Here is a 12,917-nt window from a genome sequence, read left to right on the forward strand (position 1 = left end):
GATAAGGAGACTACATATGTATGCAGTTATTCAAGATGTGAGCGCACCATGGATTTATATAAGGGCAATAAGATACTCTCCGTCTTATTCTCTATCCCTTTTTTAATGATTCCTAACATTGTATTTGCTTTTTTGACTGCCACTGCAAACTACGTGGACATCTTCAGAGAACTATCCATAATGACTCCAAGATCTCTTTCCTGATTAGAGGAGAGGGAATTTGCAGTTTTTGCAAGTGGCAAAAAGGTCCCAGTGACGGGTGCCCTAGGCTTGGCAGAGGCAGCAGAGAGTGGGGTTGTGTAGCTTCCACTCACGATTGAGGTACCTGATCCAGTTGAATGTGTCCACCAGAGAGTTCTGCATTCCCGGGAGGTATGTCACACAGACTGTGACATTGTGGCAGATATACCAGTTCCAGAGGCAGATGGTCTCCACACCGGGTGACCAGGACTTGGTGCGTCCCTGCCTGTTTACGTATGCTGCTGCGGTGGTATTGTAGGAAAGGAGATGAACATAGCATGCTTGGATAAAGGGCAGGAATGCAAGGCAGGCAAGGCGGCTTGCCCACAACTTCAGGATACTGATGTGCATGCGGGCCTCATGCTGAGTCCAAGCCCCTGGGATGGCATGGCCATCCAGGGTGAGCACCCGAACCAGCTAGGGAGGCATCTGTGATGAGGGTGGTGGTTGGGATGGGAGTGGGGCAGGGGGTGCCTATCATCACTTTGGAAGGGTTGGTCCACCAAGTGAGAGGCCTGGACTAGACTTGGGACAATCAGTGTAACATCCAGGTGGTTGACATGGAGCCTGCAGACTGATATGAGCCACAACTGTAGACAGCGCCTGTGCAAGCGGGCATGCAATGTCACCTGGGTGCAGGCTGCCATGTGGCCAACGAGGCAGAGACAATGACACACCATGGTGTATGGGTTGCGACATAGGACTGCTGTCTGGGTGGCGAAATGGCCTGTTGGGAGAAAGGCGCGAGCCACCATGGAATCCAGGCATGCCCCAATGAAATGGATTGTCTGTGTTGGGATGAGCATGGATTTTCCCTTGTGGATTTGGATACCAAGAGTGGCAAGGAGAGAACAAAGAGCGCAGATGGCTGACGTCGTCTCAGTGAGGCAGTCATCTAAGTAAAGGAACACAGAGTACCCCAGCTGCCTTAATTGAGCTGCCATGACCACGAAGACTTTTGTGAAGACCCTTGGGGCCGTTGCAATGCTGAAGGGGAGGACTCTGAACTGGTAGTTGTTATCACCCATGCAAAAGCAAAGAAACTTGCAGTGGGCTGGGCAGATGTCAGGGTGGAAATATGCATCCTTCATGTTGAGAGCTGTGAACCATGACCCCTGGGCGAGGTAGATGATGGAAGCGAGAGTCATGATACAGAACTCAGTTTTCATGATGAATGTGTTGAGTAGTCAGAGTTTGAGAAGGGGATGAGAAAGTATGGGGAGTAGAAGCTTTTGCTGACTAAGGGATTAGTCACTGGTTCTATTGTGCCTTTCACAAGGAGGGTGTCTGCCTCGTGTTGTAGGAAGTTGTGATAAGAGAGACTCCCACTAGGCATCTGGGAGGGGCAGGAGGCATGCAGCGAGAGGGGAAAGCAATTTGATTGAGTAACTGTGCTGCATGATCTCTAATACCCAACAGTCCATGATGATCTTGTCCCAATCATGGACAAATAAGGCCAGATGGCCCCCCAAAGGTTGGGGGGCCGGGGATGGTGATGTGGGGGGCTCGCAGGTCTCAAACATGCACATCAAAACCGTCCCTTCGGTGGATGCCATGGTGCTGCAGAGGAGGTGGCGGTGATCGAGCGTGTGTTGTGCAGGCTCCTGATACCGGGGGTAGGTGGCCTGGTACGGTGCATAGGAGCATAACTGGATTGCTTTTGACCCAGGTGCCAGGATGCATTTCCCAAGAGACCAGAGTGTTGCTCTAAAGTCCTTCAGAGAGTGGAGGGACTTGTCTGTCTTCACTGAGAACAAACTGTCCTTGTCAAAGGAGGAGGTCTGGGATGATGGTCTGGATCTCCCTGGGGAAGCCAGAGGACTGCAGCAAGGGACTGGAAGGATGCATTTGCTGCATCCACTGCAGCTTGGAGGCTGACCTTGGCCATCAGGCAAACTTCCTCCACTGGGGCCCAGAAGTCCTGCTGTTTGTCCTATGGCAGATCCATAGCGTGGCATAGTTATGATAGTCATACTTTGCTAGCAGAGTACAGTAGTTAAGAGATGTGGAACTGCAGGGCTGTGGAGGAGTATACCTTATGGCCCAGGAAATTGAGCATTTGGCCACCGTAGGGGTTAAAAGCTCCTGACCCGTTCAGTCACAGTGTGCATCACTAGCAAAGTGTGTGTGGGGTGGGAGGAGGAAGAGAAAAAAGAAAGTCACCCCCTTGGATTGGACAAAGTACCAATGTTCCGACCTCTTAGGCATGGGGGTACATGAAGCTGGTGTGTGCCAGTCTGCATGAGCAGTCTGGAAGAATGTGACGTGTGATGGTCCCCTGGGCTGGAGGATGTCCAACAGCTGGTGATGTTGGTCCTGGACTTCCTCTAGAGGTGCCCAAGTCCAGAAACACCTGCTGCAGCACCTCTTGGTACTGGCAATGATCCTCAATAGGGCCCCGTGTTTGTAACGGAAGTCATGGAGTTTCTGTGACCTCCATAACTTCTGCGGTGGCCAATGTGGCTGACCCCAGGCCTGCCCAAGCAGCTGGCTACAGGAGTGGCTCTGCAGCCAGCTCAGATGACCCTGCAGTCAGCTGCGCCGGCCGCTGTTAGAGCGGCCCCAGACACCACCCAAGTAGCAACTGGTGCGACTGGCCCTGGGGACCACCTGAGAAGTGATCCCAGGGGCAGCTGGAGCAGCCACTGTTGGCGAACCCCGGCAGCAGTCCCTGGGTGGCTGGAGCAGCCCTTGCTCAATGGCCCCTGGACGGACGGAGCAGCCACTGATCAGCAGCCTCTGGCAACTGGAACTACTGGCCCTGTCCCCCCCAGCAGCGGCCCCCACTTTTCACCAGCAGCAAGCCCCAGCCCCCCGAGGCACCCCACTCCAGCAATGCTCCCCCCCAAAAATTTAGTCCAGAGTATTTATAGTATCAGTCATGGACAGGTCACAGGCCACGAATTTTGGTTTATTGCCCGCGACCTGTCCGTGACTTTTACTAAAAATACCCATGACAAATTGTAGCCTTAATCATCAGGAGGCAAGAGAGCTGGGGAAATCAGGGCTTCGTCAGGAAAGGATGAGACAACCGTTGGTATTGGCTCCCACTCAATCTCTGTTTCCAGTGCGAACTGGGCAGTTCCAGCCCAGGAGCCCAGACAAAAGCTTTTGAGATCTGGGAAGGCAGATATGGGCAGTGTTACAGGTCCCTGGGCAGCCACTGTGCCCAGTGGGTTGGGTCCCAGGGGTATAGAGGCCCCAAGGGTATCTATACCAGGGCGGTAGTGTCCAAGTATATCTTGCCTGGTGCAGCGGTCACACCTGGGAGTCTGAACTGCACCGGGACACAGGGGAGAATGACGGTTCCTCTGCAGAGCAGCCACCTGAGTCCAAAGAGACCTCCAGTAGCGGTGGAGCCCTCAGTGCCAACGGCCCAAGTGCAACTGCCAGGTTTGGTCTCTGGCCCAAGAGAAGCCAGAGAAGCAGTGTGTCCACTGGAGTAGGGGGCTGTTGTACCAAGAGCAGTGGAAATGCGCCATTGGGAGCAGAGGCTTGATGCACCCAGGTGTCTAGAGACATTTCTCTGACGACTGGAGTGTGGAGGCATGTGCAGTGTGGGGACTCTGGTTGTGATGGAGGTACATGCCATGGAGGGCCGTCGTGTACCTTTTGTCTCTTAGCTTTACCCCTGGAATGGAGGAGCTTAGGTGGGGTCCACATGCAACGTCTCACCCGACATGGCATGGCTCAGGGACCAAATGCTGTGCTTAGCGGAAGTCTGCAACAGGGACATGCTGTGATGCCCATTAGAGAGCTTATGACCCTCATGTTTGGACTTGTCCTGTGCCAGTGATACCATCGGATCCAGACAGGAAGTAGTGGGTGGGGCACTCACCACTGGTGAAGGACAGTGCACCGTTGGTTGCACTGGATCCGGATCGGATTCCACAAGTGGATAGCCTCCTCTCCCATAAGGAATTTCCGAAATCACAAAAGATGGGTCCATGAGGGAAAAGACTTGCAGATCTCGCAGTGTGCAGCAAGATGTGCAACCCCCAAGCAGTACAAGCAGCGGCAGTGCTTGTCGCTCACTGAGAACGAGCGAGGGCACAACACAGTTTTTGAACCCAGAACATAGGGCATGGTCCCTCAACGAAGTTGGGGTGGGCCCCGAGTGGGGCAAAACCAACTACACTAATTAACTATGAACTATCTACACAAGAAGATTAAACAAGCTAACAATATACACGGACAAAGCATTCTCATAGCAGACTACAAGCAAGGAGCAAAGAAGATTCCGACTCCAACCATGTGGTGGTGATGGGGAACTGAAGGACCGTCGTCCCGCACAGCATCTTATAACCTCACCTGGAGCACGAGGCAACGTATGACACACATGCAGGTCAACAGATAATGCTACTGAAAACTTCTGGCTCTGGCGCATGGCGTGCATGCCCACCTGCGTTTCAAATACTTATAGGACTATCACTTGAAGAAAAATCAGATACTCAGACCAGAAGGGACCACTGTGATCATCTAGTCTGACTTCCTGTGTAGCACAGGCCATAAAACTTCCCCAAAATAATTCCTAGAGCAGATCTTTTATAAAAGCATCTGATCATTAAAAACATTAAAAATGGTTAATGATGGAGAATCCACTATGACCCTTTGTAAATTGTTTCTATGATTAATTACTCTCATTGTTAAAATTGTACGCCTCATTTCCAGTCTGAATTCATCTAGCTTCAACTTCCAGCCATTGGATCATTTTGTTAACTAGGCTGAAAAACCTATTATTAAATATTTGTTCCCCATGGAGGTACTTAGACTGATCAAGTCACCCCTCAATCTTCTCTTTGTTAAGCTAAACAAATTGAGCTCCTTGTGTCTGTCATCATAAGGCAAGTTTTCTAATTCTTCAATCATTTCTTGTGGCACTTCTCTGAACCCTCTTCAATTTATCAACATCCTTCTTGAATTGGACACAGTATTCCAGCAGCGGTCACACCATTGCCAAATATAGAGGTAAAATAGCCTCTCTACTCCTCCTCAAGATCCAAGTTTATGGATCCCAGGATCGCATTAGCTCTTTTGGTCATTGTGTCACACTGGGAGCTCATATTCAAATTATCCACCAAGCCCCCCAAATCTTTTTTTAGAGTCACTGCTTCCCAGGATAGAGTCCCCCATCCTGTAAGTATACACTACATTCTTTGTTCCTACATGTATTCATTTACATTTAGCCATATTGTTTGCTTGTGGCCAGTTTACCAAGAGATCTATATCACTCTGTCTTCTTGATTATTTACCACTCTCCTAATTTGTGTGCTATCTGCAAACTTTATCAGGGTTAATTTTGTTTTTTTACATGTCATTGATAATTATGTTAAATAGCATAGGGTCAAGAACTGATGCCTGCAGGACTCCACTGGAAACAATAATGTTTACCCATTTACAGTTACATTTTAAGACCTATCAGTCAGTTTTTAATCCATTTAATATGTGCAATGTTAATTTTATACCATTTTGTTTTTTAATCAAAATGTCATATGGTACCAACTCAAACACCTTACAGATATCTAAGTATATTATGTCAACGTTATCCTCTTTATCAACCAAACTTGTAATCTCATAAAAAAAGATATCAAGTTAGTTTGAAAGGATCTATTTTCTATAAACCCATGTTGATTTACATTTATTATATTACCCTCCTTTAGTTCTTTATTTTTTGAGTCCCATATCAGCCATTCCATTATCTTGCCTGGGATAAATGTCCGGCTGGCCATCCCATTTTTTACCCTTTTTAAAACCTGGCAAGACATTTGCTTTCTTTCAGTCTTCTGGAACGTCTCCAGTGTTCCAAGATTTATTGAAAATCAACATTAATGGTCCAGAGAGCTCCTCAGCCAATTCTTTTACAACTCTTGGATGCTAATTATCTGGACCTACTGATTTAAAAATATCTAACTTTAGTAGCTTCAGTTTAACATCCTCAGATATACCTGTGAAATGGAAAGAGTGTTATCACCATATGGTGAAACCATATCATCTGTTTTTACCCAAATATAGAACAGAAATATGTATTGACCCCCTCTGCCTTTTCTGCATTATTATTGATAATTCTACCATTTCCATCTGATAATGGACCAATACCATTGTCAGGATTCTTTTTGTTCTGAATATACTTTAAAACTCTTTATTGTCCTTAACTTTGCTAGCCATAGATTTCTCCTTGTGTCCTTTGGTGCCATTATCAATTTTTTACAATTCCTAACTTCTGATTTATATTCGTTACTATCAATTTCTCTTTCTTCTCCTGGGAGGGGGGGAAGGGAGGAAGAGAAGGAAAGAGAGAGAGTAATCTACTAGGTTTCAGCACCGAAAAGGGTTTGCGGTCAGAGAGATTATTAAAATCTGATTATTGTTAGCAAAGGAAATAATCCAGAAGAAGGTTTGGAATCTACATCATACTTGCAAGATGCTGGAACTCCACACTATCCGGGCTGGTGTTCTCCATCAGGTCTCTGAACAAGTGCTTGTATCTAAGACAGATGGGATAAAGGGGTGTAGTCATATTTCATATACAGTCACCATCAGCAGCATCTCCTATTGCTGATAGTACAAGGGATGAGAAAGATCCAGCTTTTGGAAAGGGACGACTAATCAGTCAGAGTCTTGAAGCACTTCCCCTCGCTCAGGACAGTCAGTTCCCCCTTCCTCTCCCCACGTACACCAAATGTTTATAACAATCTGGAGAGACCTCAGATAACTGCATATCTCCCTGTATCCCCACCACATACACACCTTAGAATCTGTGTGGGCTGTGATGGAATGTTCTGACCTGGGGTCACTACAGCCATTCTACCTCTATCCACCAGCAACAGACTACTGATCCATGGGGTCCCCTCTCTCCACCTCCGATTCCTAGTACTTAGTGCTAATCTTGGTTCTAAAATGGCATCTGAAGGCTCAAGGATGCTTCCTTACTGATGGAGCCTCTGCAGTGGCAGAGGGAGCAGATCCTCCAGCTGCCATCCCAGGAACTCAGGTCGAGACTCTTGAAGCTTCTTAAACCGGCAAAATGCCTTATTCTTCTTCATCTGCTCCTGTGTGTGACCAAGCAAAGATGAAACATAGGTTTGAAGTACCAGAAAGAAGCAGTATATTTTAGTGGTTTGAGTGGGGACCCTAGAAAAGAACATTTACTTACCCTACAGTAACTGGGTTCTTCAAGCTGTTGGGAGCCAGAGACCACATTACAGGTGTGCCTGCACCTTACGCATGCGAGACATTTTGTTGTGGCTCGCAGTGTCCATCGGGATGGCGCATGCACCCTTGTGTCCCCTCCCATAAGAAGGCAGAAAGGGTAGGGTTCCCATGACCCTCACTTACAATCCAACGCCTGGGTTGCTGAGTGATCTGTACTGAGTTTGGATCTATTCAATATCATCATAAATGAGTTAGCTAATGGGATAGAGAGTATACTTATAAAGCTTGTGGATGATACTAAGCTTGTGGATGGGGTTTGCAAGCACTTTGGAGGACAGGATTAGAATTCAAAATGCTCTAAAAAACTGGAGAAATGGTCTGAAATAAACAGGATGAAATTCAGTACGGATTAAGGCGGGATATGATAGAGGTCTATAAAATCATGACTGGTGTGGAGAAAGTAAATAAGAAAAAGTGTTATTTACTCCTTCTCATAACACAAAAACCAGGGGTCACCAAATGAAATTAATAGGCAGCAGATTTAAACAAATAAAATCAAGTATTTCTTCACACAACTCACAGTCAACCTGTGAAACTCTTTGCCAGAGGATGTTGTGAAGGCCAAGACTATGACAGGGTTCAAAAAAAAAAAAAAAAAAGAACTAAATAAATACATGGATGATAGGTCCATCAATGGCTATTAGCCAGAATGGGCGGGATGGTGTCCCTAGCCTCTGCTTGCCAGAAGCTGGGAATGGGCGATGGAATGGATCACTTGATTACCTGTTCTGTTCATTCCCTCTGGGGCACCTGGCATTGGCCACTGACGGAAGACAGGATACAGGACTAGATGGCCCTTTGGCCTGCCCAATATGGCCATTCATGTGTTCTAAGGAAAAGTGCACCATACTACATTTAGGAATGAACAATCAACTGCACAAATAGAAAATGGGAAGTAACTACCTTGGAAGGACTACTGCAGAAAAGGATCTGGGATTATAGCGGATCACAAACTAAATACGAGTCAACAATATTAAAAATGTTGCCAAAAAAAAAAAAAGTGTACATCATTCTGGGATGTATTAGCAGGAGTGTTGTAAGCAAGACAAAAAGTTGTTCTTCCACTCTACTTAGCACTGATAAGGTCTCAACCGGGAGTACTGTGTCCAGTTCTGGGCACCATTCTTCAGGAAAGATGTGAATAAATTGGAGAAAGTCCAGAAGAGAGCAACAAAGGTCTAGACAATATGACCGATAAGGAAAGATTGAAAAAAAATCAGGTTTATTTCGTTTGGAGACAAGAAGACTCAGGGGGGACATAATTATAGTCTTCAAGTACATGAAATGCTGTTGTAAAGAAGGGCATGATAAAATTTTTCTCCTTAATTACTGAGGACAGGACAAGAAGTAATGGGCTTAAATTGGAGCAAGGAAGATTTAGGTTAGACATTAGGAAAAACTTCCTAAATGTAAGGGTAGTTAAGCACTAAAACAAATTACCTAGGAAGGTTGTGAAATCTCTGTCATTGTCTAGTCTGTTTTTAAAAACGTCCAAACAACTGTCAGGTATGGTGTAGATAATATTTTGTCCTGCCTCAGTGCAGGGGACTGGATAGATGACCTATCACAGTCTCTTCCAGTCCTACATTTCTATGTTATCACAGCGCCAATATCCTGCAGCACAGCTGATTTCAGGATCAGGTGGAAAGCCTAGAGTGAGAGATAGGAGGCAGAAAGGATCACACAAGGGAAGGAAAGACAGAGCAGGATCTCAGACATATTAAGTTGGGATCCTCACTGGCGCAGTGCTAATGGTCAAGTATCACCACTGAAGTATCAAGGTCTGGTGTCATGGCAACAATCCTTCTGCCACAGCCCTGGTGATGGTAAAAAGTTCTTTTCTCTCCTCTCCCTGAAGTGTTTTTAAGGACCCGCAAAAAGTTAATGAGTAGAATAAGCCATCCTCATTATTCTTACAACTAATTAGGCCATATTTCCAATGCACCAATTTTAGTTGATTAATTTCTGCTCTTCTTTTACACCAGTCATAATCTTAACACAGTACTTGAGCATTATCAGTAGACTCTTTCTTTAAATTAATTCAGTCTGTCTCCTTCCCATATTTTTTCTTCAAGAGTTTTATATAACAGATCTTTATGACTATTCATAAACCTTTACCCACTTTTCATTAGTTAGGCTAACAATTAACGTAGACCTGCTAGGCCTCAATTATTATAACAAATGGGACACCTTTCACTAGGGTGGAGGGGTGAGGATTCCCAAGGAATGCAAAATTGCTTTAGACAATTTCGAGTGTAGGTAGATCAGTCAGTCCTCTTGTAGAATAATTCCAAGCTCTCAAAGGGCATGTCCTCATTTGTGGCTTGTACCTCTTGGGGGATACCCAAAGCCTGAAGCCACAATTCTTTCTGCATGGTCACTGCAGTGGTTGTGGACCCAGCCATGATATCCGAGACATCAGTTGCCCTTCCTGTGTTATGTGTTTTAGCTCCTCTCTGCTCTCATGAGCAAGCTTAGCCATAAAGGGTGTCACCCTGTCCCTAGTCAAATCATATTTGCCCAGTAAGGCCTGGTAGTTGGCCACCCTCAACTGAAGTAAAGCCAATGAGTACAGTTCTCTTGCAAAAAGATCTAAATGTTTGGGATAGTTGTATTTTGGTATGCTCTTGATAGAACTTGACTTCTCTTGAATAGCCAAGATAACTAGGGAGCCAGGGTTGGCATGGGTATAAAAGTATTCAAACCTCAAGAGGGGTAACTGGTAGGTACCATTTCTCAATTAGTTTTGATGCTGGCGTTATAATGACTGGAGTCTACCACAGAGTTCTCGCTGGATCTAGAAGCCCCTCATTTAAGGGGAAGGCGGGCAGGACCAACAGAAAATGTTAAGTTTCAGAGTAGCAGCCGTGTTAGTCTGTATTCGCAAAAAGAAAAGGAGTACTGGTGGCACCTTAGAGACTAACAAATTTATTAAAGCATAAGCTTTCGTGAGCTACAGCTCACTTCATCGGATGCATTTGGTGGAAAAAAAGTTTTTTTTCCACCAAATGCATCCGATGAAGTGAGCTGTAGCTCACGAAAGCTTATGCTCTAATAAATTTGTTAGTCTCTAAGGTGCCAGAAAATGTTAAATAACTTGTGGGATTTTTCAGAGATGACTGCAACGTGTGTCTGTCTCCAAGGTGTCAGAAATCTGCATAAGGAACTCCTGAAAAAACCTTGAAATCATCCAGTGCCAGGTCTACCGTCTCATCCAGCAAAGATGAAGAAAGATCCTTAGGAAGTGACAATGGATATTGGCACATTTCTGAATCTTGCTCCTTTTGGTGCTCCAGCAACACATTTTGCTAGGAAAGCCACTTGAGTGAGTAGATTTTCTCCTCCTCCATGATGGCAGGCACCAGCTCTTTGAGGCTTGTGAAGGTGGGCCTCAATAGGTGGCATCCTGTATGTGTATCAGTGGCCAATGGGTTGCTGGCTGGACCAGTGGTTGAGCTCTGTAGAAGTCCTTGGGTTTCTCAGTGGCAGCCCCCATGGAACTTAGAGGGGAGCTAAGTTCCCTCTAAGCTGCATGGCTGTGCAGTTGCCTGTTAAGCCCCACATATCACCTCCATATTGGTGCACATAAAGTTAATTTTCACATGGACATAAAAAATTAGAGGGAACACTGGAGGGGAAGCAAGAAAAAAAGCGTGCTCTGTGGATGGAGAGGAGTGGTACACCTCCTCCATAGGCGATGCTGCTGGTAAAGCACTGTCAGTACCAAAATCTGTGTCAATATTTGTGCATTCTGAGTCTGTTCTTCCAGAGCCAGAGTCGACATTGCTGGGCCCAGTACCAGCAGTGTCCCTGCCAAAGTCTGCTGAATCACAGTCTGCTCCTTCTTTCCAGTCCTCAACACCATGCAGGACCTGGACAGCTTGTTTCCCTAACATTTTCTTGTACCTCTGAGAGGACACCAACCTCCTTCTCAAGATCCCTCTCCAGTGCTCAGAGAAGCTGCCTGTTGCACTCTGCTTCAACTTCCGAGGTGTCAACTTCAGTGTCAACACTTAGTGGTTTCAGTATTAGAGGGAATGTCAATGCCGGCACCAGGTCTTGTCTCAGCATCATTTTTCTCTGCAGAGGTCTTCAGAGTTCCCTGCCTTCTTGATTGATTGCTGGACAATGTGGGCTTGAACAGTAGAAGGGTCTTAGAGCCTGGTTTTTCTGGAGCAATCTGATCCAGGAGGTGCATCTTAGGACTTGACAGTCCTTGAAGAGAAGGATAGGCAGACCAAGCACCTGCTTAGGATATGGGATTCTCTTAAGCAGAACACGCACCTGCTGCACCTCTTTTTGAGGAATTAGTCCAGAGAATGGGCAAGGATAAAAACCTCTGGGTTTAGAATCCCACATTTTTAGTTCTTTGTGCAGGGGAGTGAGTGTGTGTATGTGTGTGTGTGTGGGGGGGGGGGAGAAGCAGGGGATGTACAGGGTGGTCTGAGCAGCAACATTTGATTCAAACAAGTATTAGAACAGATTACAGTGATAGGCTGTTCTGAAGATTCTCAGAAGTTTTTGCGGTGTTCAAGCCTGCAGTGTGTAGTGGGTGAGACACCAGCTGGATTCCATCTTGCTGCCACAGAGATAAGAAGGAACTGAGAGGATCATAGAATCACAGAAGAGATGGGTTGGAAGAAACCTCAGGAGGTCATCTAGTCCAACCCCCTGCTCAATGCAGGACTAACACCAACTAAATCATCCCAGCCAGGGCTTTGTCAAGCCAGGCCTTAAAAACCTTTAAGGATGGAGATTCCATCACCTCCCTAAGTAACCCATTCCAGTGCTTCACCATCCTCCTAGTAAAATAATTTTCCCTAATATCCAACCTAGACCTCCACCACTTCAACTTGAGACCATTGCTCCTTGTTCTGTCATCTGCCACCACTGAGAACAGTCTAGATCCATCCTCTTTGGAACCCCCCTTCAGGTAGTTGAAGGCTGCTATCAAATCCCCCCCTCACTCTTCTCTTCTGCAGACTAAATAAGCCCAGTTCCCTCAGCCTGTCCTCATAAGTTGTGTCCCAGCCCCCAATCATTTTTGTTACCTTCTGTTGGATTCTCTCCAATTTGTCCACATCCTTTATGTAGTGGGGGGCCCAAAACTGGATGCAATACTCCAGATTTGGCCTCACCAGTGCCGAATAGAGAGGAATAATCACTTCACTCAAATTGCTGGCAATGCTCCTACTAATGCAGCCCAATATGCTGTTAGCCTTCTTGGCAAAAAAGGGCGCATTGCGGACTCATATCTAGCTTCTCATCCACTGTAATCCCCAGGTTTCAGAGTAGCAGCCGTGTTAGTTTGTATTCGCAAAAAGAAAAGGAGTACTTGTGGCACCTTAGAGACTAACAAATTTATTAGAGCATAAGCTTTCGTTTTTCTCCAGAACTGCCGCTTAGCCGGTCCCCAGCCTGTAACAGTGCATGGGATTCTTCCATCCTCAGTGCAGGATTCTGCA

General features: G+C 46.1%; 1 protein-coding gene across 4 annotated transcripts in view; it reads right to left on the minus strand.

The window, feature by feature from the left end:
- Window positions 1-12,917, minus strand: part of ARHGEF39 (Rho guanine nucleotide exchange factor 39) — a 71,992-nt gene that overhangs the window by 15,499 nt on the left and 43,576 nt on the right. For all 4 annotated transcript variants that reach the window (XM_043514843.1, XM_043514844.1, XM_043514845.1 and 1 more), the window contains 2 exons: window positions 7,171-7,289; window positions 6,655-6,725 (listed from right to left, as the gene is read on the minus strand). In XM_043514843.1, the coding sequence (XP_043370778.1) occupies window positions 6,655-6,725; window positions 7,171-7,289 (190 nt within the window). The remainder of the gene's footprint in view (window positions 1-6,654; window positions 6,726-7,170; window positions 7,290-12,917) is intronic.

This window comes from Dermochelys coriacea, chromosome 5 (genome assembly GCF_009764565.3).
Source record: "Dermochelys coriacea isolate rDerCor1 chromosome 5, rDerCor1.pri.v4, whole genome shotgun sequence".
NCBI lineage: Eukaryota > Metazoa > Chordata > Testudines > Dermochelyidae > Dermochelys > Dermochelys coriacea.